Below are 16,256 nucleotides of genomic sequence, written 5' to 3' on the forward strand. Positions count from 1 at the left end.
CACACTCCTATCCCTGGCACCAACCGACCCTTTGCCAATGCAAATGTAAATGGGATTACTGGATAATTCTGCATGGCTTTACAACTTACCATAACAACTCTCTTACTCTTTCCAGGGCTCCCCCCCCCCACACTTAACCAACCAACCCCCCCCCCCCCCCCCCCCCCCCCCCCCCCCCCCCCCCAGTTTTCGTATTTTCTTTATTATTTTCCAAGTTCAATTATAATATGTACTCAGGGTTTTCAAACAGATCCATCCAGGTATCCAGGTACCCACTAACTGTTATCATTTATTGAAATGCTATGTACAGGTACACACGCTCCAAGCAGCCACCCTACATGGGTATATATACCGGAAACCCTCCCACGTCTTAAAAATTTAATTTACAATTAAGTAACCCTTTTATTTTGTTACTTCCGTATATGTCACAATTACATACTGTACACTATACTGTATATTTTTTTTTGTATTCTCTGAAAATTCAAATAAAAACTTTTTGAAAAAAAAAAAACATCTACAAGTTCCATCTGACACCATGACAGTCATTATTCTAACTGGAGCACACGTGCGGTCACATGATCCTTTTTCAGTTCTGTAATTCTAGATCCTGCAGCTGGAGGACTAGTATGCAAAGAGCCAAAACATTGCACCCATGATCCACTGATCGTACTGTAGTTTCAATGCTTTGCAGGTTCCACTACAAACAAATAATAAACGCACTCTTTAATTAATTAATATGGATGCATTTATTATTTGTTTGCAAAAGGAGTACTTAAAGCAGAGTTCCACCCATTTAAAAGTCAGCAGCTACAAAAAGTGTATCTGCTGACTTTTAATAATCGGACACTTACCTGTCCCACATTCCAGCAATGCGAGTGAACAAAGCCCCGATCCTCTCCCCTCCTCTCTGCGGCGTCGACATTGTAACTGTGGGCGCATGGCTGTGGCATGCATGAGCCGCGCTGTGCGCTGTGAATGGGCGGGCAATCTTCTAGGACCTTTGACGTGTCCCAGAAGATTGCAGAGAGGGAGGGGGAGAGGTGATCTTCCTTCTGGCACTGCAGAGCCTTGAGAGAAAGTGGGAGTTGGGTGCCTCTAAAAAGAGAATATCCACTCCCCCTCCAAAAAAAATTACATGCAAAATGTGGCATGTCAGTGGGTCTCCATCACTTAAAGCGGTAGTTCCATTATTGGGTGGAACTCCGCATTAAGCTGGTAACAATCCATATATGGATTGTTTTTTTTTTTTCTTTTAATCAGCCAGGTGGCTGATCAAAAAAAAACAAAAAACGGATTCTCCCATCCACACAATGGAATCGAGGTGGATGGGGAATCCACCCCATTGCACTTTTAAATTCTGACATTGGGACTCCTCTGCTGTCAGAATACACTGATGAATGCTGAAGAGCTGATTAAACAATAATTTTCCAACTTCGCCATTCAAGAGAAGCTGATCATTAAATCAACTTCCCTCTGTCAGGAACGGCCATAGATGGATCAAAATTCGACCCATCCATGGCCAGCTTTATCCTTTTAATATTTTTAAAATCTGCATATTCAAATTGCATATTAAAGAGTAGATCTACTGTACTTTGAGCATTTGAAAACTTTTGTTGCTTTTACCCTGTGCTTTTTACACCATCATTTTTATTTTTGTGAAATGATGATTATAGTAAATGGAAGAAGAGTGGGCAATTTGTAAAGCTACAGAGGTGTAAAATTATAGAAGTCAAGTGCTATATAACTTGCGAGGTACACCCACTTGACAGTGAACAGTGGGCTGTGATAAGTCAGACTTCACTTACAATTAAGGCTTTGCATGTGTTGGTGGTAAAGCAAATGTATAACTCAATCTAAAGTTTTCAATTTCTTTTAGCTGGTATTCCATGTTTAGGTTAATTTGTCATATTAGAGTTGATAACGAGAACAATTTTTGTTAAAATTATGCAGTAATACTTAGACCAAGTTTACTCTATACATACTTTTATTGTAGGCGTAGTGCTTAATTTATTTCTTTCACATAGTCACCTCTGAAAATATTGTAATAAAATATTATGCAAAACTTTAGAGAAGATCTCATTTCTCATCTGCATATATTAATTTTCACCTTCTTTGTATATGACCTGTCACTTATTCAGAGTTAATTGCTTGCTAACCATCATACACCAAATCTGACATCTCATGTTTGCAGGACGTTACCTGCCTGCTCAGACTTTGAACATTGTGTGATTTGAGACAAAGCTGCTTCATTTACATAAGCTTATGCTTCAGGAGACAAATGTATTTCAAGTCTGTGACTGATTTGAAGTTGACACTGCTTGTCCACAAGTTTCATTATTTACAGGTTTTCACTAATCTTGTATAGTTGACACTAAACTGCATGGACAGGATTGGTGCTGGTTTAATTTTGATACATTGTGTTTACTTGTATTTGCATTTTATTTTAATTAAAATTAGTTGACACAGAAATTATGATATTTAATTAAATATTTTGAGCAGAGTTGAAAGTTTTAATGAGTAGCATATAGGAAACTTTTAATGAGAATACAGACTGTCTCTGCTGACCTCCCCTGAAAATATAATTTTTTGGATAGTGATTTGATGGCTTGAATACTTACTAAAAAAAAAAAAATACAGATTATGACTTCTGACTTTACATTGACTTTTTCTGATCTGCAGGTTTGTCCAAAGGCATTGCCTCAAAGTATCTAAGCCAGCAATATAGCATTTGCAAGAGGAGGGTAGCAATGGCAGCCTCCTTATTTTTCTCAGTATAGGATTCTTTCATTTGAGAGCTAGTGTTAAAGCCCAAGGCAAATTAAAAATTTCCCCTTGCAGTAGGGCTGTGCCTATACTACAAGGGTTAAATATTCATTTATGTTTAGGGAAACAATAAAAGGAAATATATTTACCTTATCCTTCTTTACTCCCTGCAGCTAGACTAGTCCCAGCAGCTTTTGTATCCCCGCGGTCTAGGGTCCAGATGTCATTAAGACCAGATCAGCATCCACAGCCCAGCACTGGAAATAACTGAGGAAGAAACAAAAGCACCACTCTAAGTGTAGTATGTCAGAAAATGTAATACACATATGATATCTGGTACTTACGGGGGTAAACATCAACAGGCATTGTGCATAATAAGTGCAAGAGCATCCATGAGACTGGTCATCAAGAAGGCTGTGGTGGTGTAGCATTTGGGAGGACCACGCCAGTGGGTTCTGACACTTCCTGGAGTCCTGGAACACACAGGTTTCATATCGTGTCCCAGAAGTGATATCATCTTTGGCTCCCTGTGTGTTCCAGGACTCCAGGAAGCATTGGTACTCACCGGCGCTGTCCTCCTGAGTGCTACAGCACCACAGCCTTTTGATGACCAGTCCCATGGATGCTCCTGCACTTGCTTCACACTGAGCTGCCTTCAAGGTTTTATGTGTATGGACACTATGGACTCATCATAAACTTTTCCCATGTCTTTTTAATGCCCTATATGTTTTTATTTCCCCATCCTATTGTTGATTCCCCATATGTTTTTATTGACCCTGTGGGCCGGCATCAAGCTTGTTGTGTAAGCGCCAATTTGTCCATATGTACAGCACTGGACATAAGGATGCCAAGGGACAGTCCACCATCAGATCCTGGAGGGGTGGAGGATCAGGCACATACAACTGTTTTTCCTCTCCCCTGGACAAAACAAGCCATTAACCTTTGCAGTGCAGGCACAATGTATTTCTTCTGGGCTTTAAAGACCAACTCCAGCTTCCCTAAAATCCTTCCAGTCTTCTTCTCTGAACCGAACATTTGAGAAATGAATACATAACTTACTTTTGAGTATCTTCCAAGCAGTGACATGACAAGTACTGTCATTCTTCTTCCTCTCTAGTGCTGAGCTGTGGGGCATGCTTAAAAGTGGTATGGCTCCCTCACGTGTCACAATATTATGTCATGTAAGGGCTATTTTTTGCACCAGTCCACTGTAAGCCCAGGCTGTATGATTATGCTCAGCCCTGAGAGTGTATCAATAACAGACTGAGCTCACAGGAAGGGGTCAGAAGACACTGGCCATCATTCAGTCCAGAAACGGGGTTGTGACCACTGGCAGAAGAGGATGGAAAGAGCAGTGCTAAAGGTGAATGGAAACAGTGCATTTTAACCAGTACATTTCTACTCAGGGCTGAAAAAAAATTACAATATCTAGAAAAACATAAAGGTAGAGTTGGGCTTTAAGTAAAATAGTTAGTCGGTTCTAATGTTCTTATGATTGAATCCCTACCACCCTAATTGTAGCTATAGTTGGGTGAACTTTATACCATTCCAGGTGCTTTTACTGTTATTATTCTATGGGGAGGAAACCTTTAAAGAACTGTAATTTAAAAGAGAGCTAATGTGTGAGATATGTGTGTGAAATATAAAATGGGCAGGTGTAAGTATGGGTGGTGCAGACAGTGCAAATGCTCCTGGGAAAATTAGATTGGGTGGCTGGGAGGGTAGTGACACTAAAGGCCTCTCAATATATTTATAGGATAAATAAGCATTTCTCCCCACCATTATTTTTTAATTACATAATACTTATAAGCAATAATAGGATTTTAAAGGTTTAGTGTAATAGAATAATATTCTAATTGGGTATAGGTTTCTACAGTTTGCATATATTCTCTGCGCTGTGCACTGTTCAACTAAATATATTTAGAGATATTAGTACAGCACGTTACATTTTTTTGAAATCTTCGAACTTTATAACATATTTATCAATTGTTTGCTTTTACTTATGGTATTGTGAGAAGGCTCAACATTTCTTGTGTATTAAATAAAACAGAAGGCCATTGGTCACTGTAGCTGTAGGCAAATGGTATGAAAAGGTCACTGAAAAAGTTAATCAACTCAATACATTGCATTTGGTATTTAAAAGAGCCCAGTAAAAATAAAAAAAATGCTTTATGGTAATTGACTTTCCCTTGTGTTTTATATTGCTTTTATTTTTACCAGAACTCAGAGTAAACATGCATTTATAAATTGCATTCAATGGTTTTGTGGTATTCGTTCACTGTTTGACACTAGTTATAAGCAAATGTTTAATATGCAAATCTTTGATAGATGGTAAAGAAATCCTTTAGTACGTTCACAATTGAAGGGAATAGGCTGAATATTTATAAAGTAGTGATCAGTCTGGCTGCCATTTCCATATATTAGATGTGAAATGGTAATCAGATTGTTTGCATTTGCTGCCTACAGGTACAGGTCTCTCACACTGCACTTTTGCAATTCTGTTCTTCAATAAAAAAATCTATTTTTTTTCCTTCGCCTGTGTGTATATGTACATACAGTAAATAGTATGTGAGTGTGTATAAACATACAGTATAGATAGATAGATAGATAGATAGATAGATAGATAGATAGATAGATAGATAGATAGATAGATAGATAGATAGATAGACCTATATATCTCTATATAGCGCCTAGAAGATTTATCTGGTTGGTGAATGTCAGATTGACTGCTTCATAAATATGCTCTATAAAGTATTGAACCTCTTGGAAGTTTCTGTTTTTGTCATAGAACATTGAGTCATGGTGGACTGAATTCTAGAAAACCCTGAATATCTGTGAAAATTGCAGCTGATAAAAATAATTATTTCTTACCATTTTTAAAATTTTATTTTTTAGAGAAAAGGACAGATAAATCTGCAGTGTCAGGTGCAATCAGATTGAAGATCCATGTTGAAATCAAGGGAGAAGAGAATGTGCCTCCATACCATATACAGTACACATGTTTGCATGAGGTAAGCTTCGGACCCTCCTTGGGCATCTCTGGTAGGTACCAGAAGTGCTGATGTAAAAGAGAACAGGTGGATTGATGTAAGCAGCTAATCCTCAATCAGTGCTTTAATTAAATATTTGAAGTAGATGACCAGTATAGTACTGGGACAGATGAGCAATCTATTTTATATAGATCTATCCTGCATCTGACCAATTCACACAGCGCATGTTCTGAATATAATACAAAAAATGAACTCCATGATTTAGACAAAATTCACTGCCAGTGTCAAATGCCCATTTAGTCTAGGGATGCAGAAATAAGGTGTAATACTTGCCCTATTCCTGCCTCCAGCAGGTTTTCTCTCTAAGGTGCTTTAAGCCTTGGTCACATGCTTGCCTCTTCCACATACAATATGGGGTTGATTTAATAAAATAGGAGAGTACAAAATCTGATGCTAAGAAACCAATCAGCTTTATTTATTTTTTGTGTGAAAGCTTAAAGTGGTTCTAAATGCAGGAGTTTTTTTTATCTCAATGCATTTAAACGAAAACAAAAAAGACTTTCATTTCACTTTAAAGTAGAACTATAGGCAAAACATTTTTTTTAACTTGGTAGAGTAAGAAAGGGTCATAACCCATGTAATTTAATTTTTTGCCATCTGTAGTCCATTGGGGAGATTTCCCTTCACTTCATGTCCCATAGCCAAAACAGGAAGTGAGAGAAAATCCCTGCAAATTAAGAGAATTACTTGGTGACCCCCAGGTCACCAGAACTAGTGTCCCCATTGAAAGGTTTCCCCTCTCTTACTTTTCTGGGGACAACCCAACATTTTGGATTTTCTTTTACTTTCACTTTTGCTTTCATTTTTAATGACTATGGTAAACAGGATAATTGAGAGGGTGAATCTTCCTAATAGGGGCACAGAAAAAGATAAAAACTGACAGGGGTTCTAATCCCTCTCTACTCTATCCAAAACTAAAAAAAAATTGCTTTTAGTTATACTTTAATCGAACAAGCTGAAGTTAGAAGCTGAGTGGCTACTATTCACAGCTGCACCAGATTTTGCACTCTTCAATTTTAGTAAATCAACCCTTATGTGATGATGCCAAGGGACTGCAAGGAGTCCTAGGCTTTGGGTAGAAGAGTACAGGTCTAAATACAGTAAACAATACAACCTATCCCTACACCTCTAGGCTAAGGCTGAGATTCGAACTGTGGATGAGCAGGCTGAATGTACCAAGTTGATCAATTGATCAACTTGGGTACAACCAGCATGCCGAGTTTTACCTGTGACATCACTAGCGGCTGTTATAGCCACTAGCAATAGTCGCTGTCTTCTCCCGGCTGGAACGGCTTCCCCGCCCTCCTGCCCGGGAGAATTTCTTCACAGCAATCTGTGGTTGCAGGAAAGACATTTGCCCCATGCACTGTATGGCTGGCCTAAATGAGCATTTATCCTTGCAGTGCTGGCCAGGGAAGGGGATATAGATTTTGTTAAATTACTGGTGTTCAGCTTTGAAGAAATAGTGCTCCCACCCTCCCACAGCTCAGCACACCAGGCATATAAGATAGTAACAAGAGGGCCAGTGTTTGTGTCTGTCTGTATTCCCATCCATGTCAGTTTGCTTTTTTAATGGAGGGGTACAAAACAGTGTGAGTCACCTATTTATAAGTAGCAACCAAATGCTTAAAGTGGACTGAGGTCTGTACAGTCATGAGTCAACCCATTACCATAGTTAAAATGTGCAAGATCATACAGAAGAATCCTGTGCAGAAATGTATAAAACATGAAATGCCCCGCACTTCCTGGTCACAGGCATCCAAGGCAGGTCACTGCTTTCCAGATACATGGGGAATTGATGTCATCTGGCTACTTCCCCCTCCCATCTTTCTCAGCTTAACGGTTACCTTTCATAAAAAACAAAATCAAATGTTTAATCTTTTTTTAGCCTTTAAAATGAAAGCAGTGAGAAGATTTTCAGTAATTATGAGTAGAGTAGCACAAAGTTATTTTCTTAGATATTGTAATAGTATTATAATACCAGTCACCTCATCTGGCATTTGCTCCATTTTCATACAGATGAGGAATGAACCTTTTACGAGTTGTGTGCAGTGAATTAGGACGATGGAGCATAACTACATTGAGCAGCATTTCAGTACAGAGACCAGAAAAGGCAACTGTACAGAGACACGTTGTTATAATAAAGTCAATAAGAAATATAAGAAGTATAAGAAATCGCATTTGATCCAACTTTCAAATCTTTCATGACAACATAGTTTTTCCTTTGTGCTGGATTATGTATGTACTGAATTTTAGTAAAACAAACTTCTTCAAAAAATGGAAAGGAGTATGCAGATTTTAATGGAAGATTGTGTTCTGCGCAGATGGGATGGAGGGCTAGACAGCTTGGAGAAAGGAAGTTGGATGTTCTCAACTTTCCAAGGAAAGGAGTACAGAGTGTTGTTGGAATGATTGTAAGACAATTTTCTGTGATTGTCTTTTTTTCTATTACCTTCATAAGATAAGACTTTTTTGCACAGTCTGTGGAATTGTTGGCTACATTGTGCCAAAGGATTGTCATTAGTTCCATCTTAAAGTGGTTGTAAAATTAGCATATTCAGTAACTGCTATCCTCTCTGTTTTATCACGATACAAAGTACTGTGTTTCCATTTTTTTTTTTTTATTCTAATCTGAAATACCTTTTCTCACAGCACCTCTGTGTTGTCACATGTCCTCCTCCTCTCTCCTTCCCCGAATGCGGGAATGCAGAGGGAGGGGCTGAGATACCCTTCTGATGTCAGCTGGCCAGTAGAGGAAGGTCATGTGACTGCACATCCGTGCTGTGAGAAATGCTATTTAGGATTAGAATTCTTAAAAAACAGACACACTGCACTTTATATCTTGATACAACAGAGGGGATGGCAGTTATTTATATACATTATTTTCAAGCCACAAGGAAGAGCAGCAGGAGGGGAGGGGAGGGGCAGGGAAGGGGATTGGCTCTCATGCACAGGCTTCAGAACTGACAGGCAAGGAGGGAGGGGGGAGGGGGGATGCAGAGACTCATAGCAGAGAACAGGATGATGGAGGCACGTAAACTGACCACAGTGTCATGGATCAGCAGCCATGATTACTGTGGTCAGCACACTAAGGGGGGCACAGGAACAGGCAGAATCAACCAGGTATTTTGCAACATAGAAAGGTACAAAATACATGGCACAAGCACTGTACTATAGATCATGCCTTAAAGAAACAGAAGCTTTTTTCCTTTTAGGGTTACAACTGCTTTAAGATGTATATGTGGTGGCAGACAAATTAATTGGCACCAATTGCATTCCATTAAAGGTACCCTAATCATCTATTGTGAAACCACATTCATTAGGGTTACCGTATTTGCTGGTGTATAAGGCGACTGGGCGTATAAGACGACCCCCTAATTTTCCAGCTAAAAAGTTGGTTTTGAGATACACTCGCCGTATAAGACGACCCCCTTCTGACTAGTCTGTCTAGTAACTTCGGTAACATACTGAAACAGCAATAATACATTTGTGCAACTTGATCACCAGCTTTGTGAAGCAATGCTGCAGTGGTAAATACCTCATGTGCCTGGCAAAATCCACTGTAGGGGGAGAACCAATGTGCGCAGGGCCAGATGGAGGGTCAGGTGCTTCAAACCAAAGCCCCGGTGGTGGATGGTGAGATGGCCATGGAGGGTAGAGGAACCGAGGGGTAGCCGGAACAACCGCTGACAAGAACAGGCTTGATTTTGTCCAAACGAGATGGTTCCAGAGGGGTGACACCAGGGCCGCTGCCCACCACTACATACTGTACCAAATTGCTTGTGCTTGCGAGTGTTAGCAGGGCACTAAGCAATGCGGGGGAGGCTACCTGTAACCATTCCCCTGTCTTAAGCTGTCCCTCTAGGATCTCCAATGTCTCCTGAGGCAGCCGGAGTTGGTGGGCAGAGCCGGTGGTGTGGCTCCTCCACTCCTCCCACAGACTCCTTCACTCTGGCTGATCCTTCAGATGAAGGACAAAAAGGTGATAACCCAGCAGTCGGAGTGTCTTCATCTCCGGGCATGCTGTAAGTTAATGTACAAGTCACTACATAGAGTACTAACCTTGCACTATACCACCCCAACCTGCCCTATACCACCCCTACCTGCCCTATGCCACCCCAGCCTGTCCTACACCACCCCTATCATTTACAGGGGCCATTCGGGGGTGCGCCCAGTGACTGTGTGCTGCCTGCAGGGTGCCGGGCAGGATAGACAGGAGGGGGGTGACACCAACCCTAGTGACGCCACTGATCCCTGCAATGTACATTGATCACCAAATAGGATTGTTTTTTGTTCAACAAAAGTGTTATTCTAAGAGTTATTCTTTAAGTATTATCATCACAGGGTTTGCACAAAAATATTTATTGCGCTATAAGAAAAATATTAGTTATTTAATGTATAGAAAATGTTCAAATCAATGAAAAAGTATTATTAATTATTTTGGCTATGCTAAACTGTTGAATAGGATTTATTTGTAGATGCAGTAAGCTTCTGAACATCTTTGCTCTTTTCTGTGTAGAGCTATATAAAAAAACTCAGTTTTTCTTATTTTAAAGTGGTTCTAAAGCCTTGGTGTTTTTTTTTACCATGATGCATTCCCTGAATTAAGGTAAAAAACACCCAAATAACTATTTCCCTCCCCTCCCCCTTTAAACACTTACCTGAGCCTGTCAGCGATCCAGCACTGTGCCTGGCTACAGTCTTCCCTCCCCTCACTTCCTCTCCTCACAGGGATTCAGAGGCAGCAGCAAGAGACAATCAAATCCTCTGAGGAGGGAGCTAGGGGTGGGGCCAAGTCGTGCTGTGTGTGTAAATGGACAAACATAGCCCAGCTCGGGACCAAGCCCACAGTTGTGCCACCATAGCAAAAGGCTTTCTATGGGGCCACACAAAGAAGATGAGGCACCTGGAGTGCTGGTTGGGGAGAAGAGAAGGTGCGGGGCCGGTCTGTGCAAAACCCTTGCACAATGTAGGTAAGTATAAACCAGTATGTTCTTTTATTTAAAAGAAAATCCAGGCTTTACAAACACTTTATTTAATTTCTGATTCAGAGAAATGCCAGATTTGATTGAGTTAACTACAGTAAAACTATCTGGTCCCAGCAGGTTGACTAGTAGAGTTTTATCTTTGAATCTGTGAGCCAGCAGTTTTCTTCTAAAGTATCACATTCCATAGAACGTATCACATTTATCTAGGTGCATGTAGCTTTTCTATTGATGCAGTAAATTATGTTTTTGCTCAGGTAGCATATCTCTCTCTATTTACTTCAGCTCTGTGCAGTGAAATTAAATGTTTCAGACATATCATGTACCAGGTTGGCACAATCCTGAGTCTAGGTGTCCCTAACAATATACGACATACTCTATCCGCAGAACTTATTCCACTACTTGACAGAAGTTCAGAATAATGGTATTGTCAAGATCCCTGAAGTAAAAGGAGATGAAGCCTGGAAGGTTTACTTTGACGACTCTGCACAAGAAATAGTGGATGAATTTGCAATGCGCTATGGAATAGAGTCTATTTATCAAGCTATGACGTAAGTATATGAGCTGCATTAATAACAAGCAAAGAGCTGGTATAAAGTACAAACTTCAAAAAAAAGAGCCGTGTATAAAAAAGAAGCTCATAACTTTTGTGCAGTGAATACAGACTCTTTGCCTTTACACTTAGATCTATTCAGTTGTTGTAGACAGAATGCTAGACAATCAAAGGGCTATTTAGATGTTGCAGGTAGAATACTAGACAGTCAAGGACTTCTCATTCAGTAGTCACCACTTATGTAGCAATCTACCTAAAGGGTATCTCCACTTAAAAAAAAAATAGCATCTATAACTGCTACACAATTGCGTTTCCATTTGGAGCTGCAAACAACTCATATTTCTCTAACTTCGGAAACTTTTAAATGTTGCTTCCTTATAACCATGGCAACAAGGAACATTTAATACACTGTTAAAATGTTCCCAGAAATGTGATCTTATGCTAAGTTTGGTGGCTGGATCACTGTTTTTTTTTTTTTTTATACATATCAGTTTTAGTCTTTTTACAAGACTGAAACTGATGGTGAGATTAAGGCAGGCCTACCCACTTAGCATACTTAACCAAAGAATTGTCTGGTGGCAATCGGCTTGCTATGGCTGTTCTTCTTCCCACTGAGGGAAGTTTCCTTCACTTTCTATCCTAGTGACAACATTGTCTGCAGGCCAAAAAGTGAGACAAGTTCTATCTAACAGGGATGCAGTAGCACAAAAACTCTTCTTTAGTAAATAAAGGAAGGCTGGAACCTCTGTCGGCATTTATTGCTACCTGGTCCTGTTAAGAAGACATCCTTAGTTTAATTATCTTGAGAGACAAATACACTTTTCCCATTACATTCATAGTTTCATGGTTGCATGAAGTTTGAATTTTCAGACACTTGTCCAACCAGTTTGTACATTGTGTTTGCTAAGAAACACATCTAAAAGTTTTTTGAAATTGTTGACACTCCCCGCTGATACCACCAACTGTGAAAGGGAGTTTCACATCATTACCGCTCGAACAGTAAAAAAAACCCTTAGACAGTTTAAGATTTTATTGATTCTGATCCATTTTCATTGTGTGGCCGTATGTCTTCTTTAGAGGCTTTAGATTAAATAGTAACTATTTAAAGATTTATAAGTTGCAATCATATCCCCTTTCAAGTGCTTTTCCAGGGAGAATAAGTTTAATGTTTGTAATTGATCCTCATAACTGAGTTCCTCCAGGCCCTTATTAGCGTTGTTGCCCTTCCCTGGACTCTCTCCAGTTCAAGGACATCCTTCCTGAGAATTGGTGACCAGAACTGGATGGCATACTGAAGTTGTGGTTGAACCAGAGTTTTGCAAAGTGGTAGAATTAAGGTTTTATTTCTGAAATAAATACCATTTTCAATGCATGCTAATAGTCTGCTAGCCTTGCTTGCTGCAGCTTTACATTGTTTGCTATTGCTGAGTCTATCATCTACTAGGACCCCCAGATCTTTTTCCATCCTCGATTCCCCAGTGGTTCTCAACCTAACATGTAACTTGCTTTCATATTTTTAGCTCTCAAGTGCATTATTTTACATTTTTATGAGTCACTGCTTTTATTGAGTTTTACAAAGCTTTACACATAGAAGAATGAAGAAAAAAACATACTTCCAAAAAAAAAAAGTTAGCACACAGGAGTACATAAGCACAATAATTATATCAATCATATGACATAGAGCATAAAACAGTACGCTATATCCTACCAGTCAGAAGAATATATCATTATATTAAAGCAACCTAATATCAAAATACATCAATATAGTATTTGCTGTGCTCCCATGGTTGCCATAGTTTGTCAAATAAGGCACGTGTGGAATTTTTGTGGAGTACCTGCTTTCATAGGAAAATTGCATATTAATCAGTTCTACAACTTCAGAGGGATTGAGTGCCATATTTTTAGTCCAGTGCCTGTCTATCACCATTTTGGCTGGCACTAGAATGTGTAAGGCAACTGTTCTGATATTGTGATGAAAGTTATCTATACCCAAGTGTAGGATGGATGGAGCAGGGTCAGGTTAGGTCAGTACGCCTGTGGACTCTGAAAGGAGAGTGAAACATTTTCTCCAAAAGCTGGTAACTTTTATAGGTCCAGAATATATGAATACATTTACCCACTTGTCCGCACCCCCTCCAGCAAGGGGGAGAGTGGGATTTGGTAAATATTGATAATTGATATAATGTCAGGTTCCAAAGGGTGAGCAGCTTTTGTGTTTGTTCCCAGCGGGCTACACAGTGAGAGATTTAGTAATTACAGTGAATGACTGTTGTCCATTGTGTCTCAGAGAAGGATGTGTGGAGATTTTCTTCCCATTTTATCATGAGTATGTATGTTATCTTATTTTGTAAAGATTTGTAGAATAGGGAGATACTTCTGTGGATGGAGGTCGGGTAAAATAGGAAATGCCAAATGTTTTCGGGTATGATCATACAAGGAGAGGTATGCTTGGATAAAAAGCTAAAGTAGATATACTTTCATATGCGTAGGAGGCGGATCGGGGGAACATTGTACTCTGCCAATAAGGATTTGATGGGTTTTAGTTGATTAGATTGGAAATGGTAATCCACCCAATGTATTACTGCTGCCTCCCATTATTTAAGGGAGATGCAGTGTATAAGGAGTTCCAGAGTTCTTAGTGGGTAGCGAATGCGATGTTGATGGGGTCCCTGGAGGGGTTTATTTTAAATTATTCATTATTAAACTTAATTTGCCATCTAGCTGCCCACCCCTTCTCCCACATACCCAGCAGCCCTGCTCAGATAGAGAAACAAAACAAGGGCTCTGAGAAATTGGGAGGCAGTAAGCTATATCCTATTAAATACCTAACAAAAATGACACAGCGGCTCCTCAGCTTATTGTACTCTGAAGTATTAAAATATTAACTTACAGCTATGGAGGATAGGCATTTGTTCATCATGTGTTGTAAGAAATTCATGATTTTAATCAAAAAAGAAAAGACTGGGGACATTGCCAGCTTTTTGTGACCCCACATGAGCGGGACAAAACATGTCAGGGCTGTGGCTTGTACGGAGCCCAGGCTGAGGCTGCTTCCACTCTTTACATGAGTGGGTTTTGTGTGATATGCAGCTCCTGGGAATTCTTTCCCTTCCGCATTGTCAGCTTTTTGACATTTACTGAAGGCAGTATTCAGTTTACTCACAGAAGCATCCTATAGAAAAACATTTTTTCCCCTCGCATTGTTGGCTGTAGATCCATTTTCTATAGTTGCATTATATGTTTGAGCATTCTTGTACTCACAGTGTCCTGGAAATAAAGTGCCACATCTCTGGTCTTGCTGGTTTATTATAGACCAGGTAAGACCATAATAGAATGTGGATTCCCCAGCTAGTTTAGGGAATTATATAATATAGCAACATTTCATTCTAACTAAAATTCATCATAGCATTGATAGGAATTAATCTGTGATAAAAAGTTGCAAAATAATATATGATAGAAAATAAAAGTTATATTCAGCTTTATTTACCTGGTTGACTTTTCAGCACCTTTTCACATTTGTGTCTTTGTCATTGAAAACATGAGAAAAGATGAGAATGAAGTCATCGCGCATCAGAGTGCTTATGGGCATTTCTAAAAGGCAGATGAGTGCACAGAACACAGATATAATGCATCTCTATCCTCAAAGAAGGCACTTTGTTATTTAACTGTTATAAAAATGGCTTACAGCTGTGTCAACCCTATTAAGAAAAGCACATACATAGACGTCAACACCTGGATACCTTACCTGATATTCTAATATATCATACTAAAGTAGGCTTGTGGATGATTTTTAATGGACTTTTATTTTATTTATATTTTAAGGAACTGTTTATTGCTCTGTATGTTTTCTAGGCACTTTTCTTGCCTGTCTTCCAAATACATGTGCCCGGGTGTCCCTGCCGTCATGAGTACCTTGTTGGCAAATATAAATGCATTCTATGCACATACAACCGTATCAACTAATGTTTCTGCATCAGACAGATTTGCTGCAACAAATTTTGGGGTGAGTGATGAGACAAATATGTACTAGCTTTGCATGAGTTTTATATTATACCGTTCCTATTTATTACAGCCATGATACTGCTACCTATTTACTTCCCTAGCATCCTTAAATATTGTTTTTAGGTGCTGTCACAAACTCCCAACATCTAAATATCAGAAACTAGGACATCCCATCAGTACTTGAAGCCCAACACTGCTCCCCACACTACAAGGGTTAAATGCTTATTAGGTTTAGGGGGTAGAATGAGAGACAGTATTACTTAAACCTAACCCCTAGTTCCCACTATGCTCCCTGTTTCTCCCCAAAACTCCATTCTGTCCCTCTGCATGTACAATGCAGGACTAGGAACCCTGCATTATACATGAAGGTGAGTGTGCAATTGCTGCTGTGAGTAGCTTAGAGAGGAGACTGCACTGGGGGGAGCCTGCTAGGGCACAGAACAAGGTAAGTTTTTCTCCTTATTCTAACACCCCTATACATAAAACCACATTTAAACCTTAAAGGGCCATATTGAAAGGATATTTATTTATTTATTTAGTTGCGACCAGAACTGGGCTTTAATGTGGGCCTGAATGCAAAAATAAAAGCTTGCAATCTTATGGGGAACATCTAGAAATGTTAAAGTGATTGTAAAGTCTCATTTTTTTTTTTTTCTAAAAAAATAACAAACATGTTATACTTGCCCACTCTGTGCATTGGATTTGCACAGAGCAGCCTGGATCCTTCTCTTCTTGGGTGCCTCTTCTGTGCTCCTGGCCCCTCCCTCCTATTGAGTACCCCCACAGCAATCAGCTTGCTATGGGGGCACCCAAGCTAAGCTGCAGCTCCGTGTGCCCATTCAGACATGGAGCTGTGGTTCGGCCCCTCCCCCTCTCTCTTCTGATTGGCTAACTAACTTTGAT

The 16,256-nt window shown here is 39.7% G+C and overlaps 1 protein-coding gene across 1 annotated transcript in view; it reads left to right on the plus strand.

Moving 5' to 3' along the window:
• UNC13C (unc-13 homolog C) overlaps positions 1-16,256 on the plus strand; it is an 884,756-nt gene that overhangs the window by 427,386 nt on the left and 441,114 nt on the right. The window contains exons 13-15 of the mRNA XM_073618754.1: positions 5,659-5,774; positions 11,186-11,349; positions 15,204-15,354. Of these exons, the coding sequence (XP_073474855.1) occupies positions 5,659-5,774; positions 11,186-11,349; positions 15,204-15,354 (431 nt within the window). The remainder of the gene's footprint in view (positions 1-5,658; positions 5,775-11,185; positions 11,350-15,203; positions 15,355-16,256) is intronic.

Source organism: Aquarana catesbeiana, linkage group LG03, assembly GCF_042186555.1.
Source record: "Aquarana catesbeiana isolate 2022-GZ linkage group LG03, ASM4218655v1, whole genome shotgun sequence".
Lineage (NCBI taxonomy): Eukaryota > Metazoa > Chordata > Amphibia > Anura > Ranidae > Aquarana > Aquarana catesbeiana.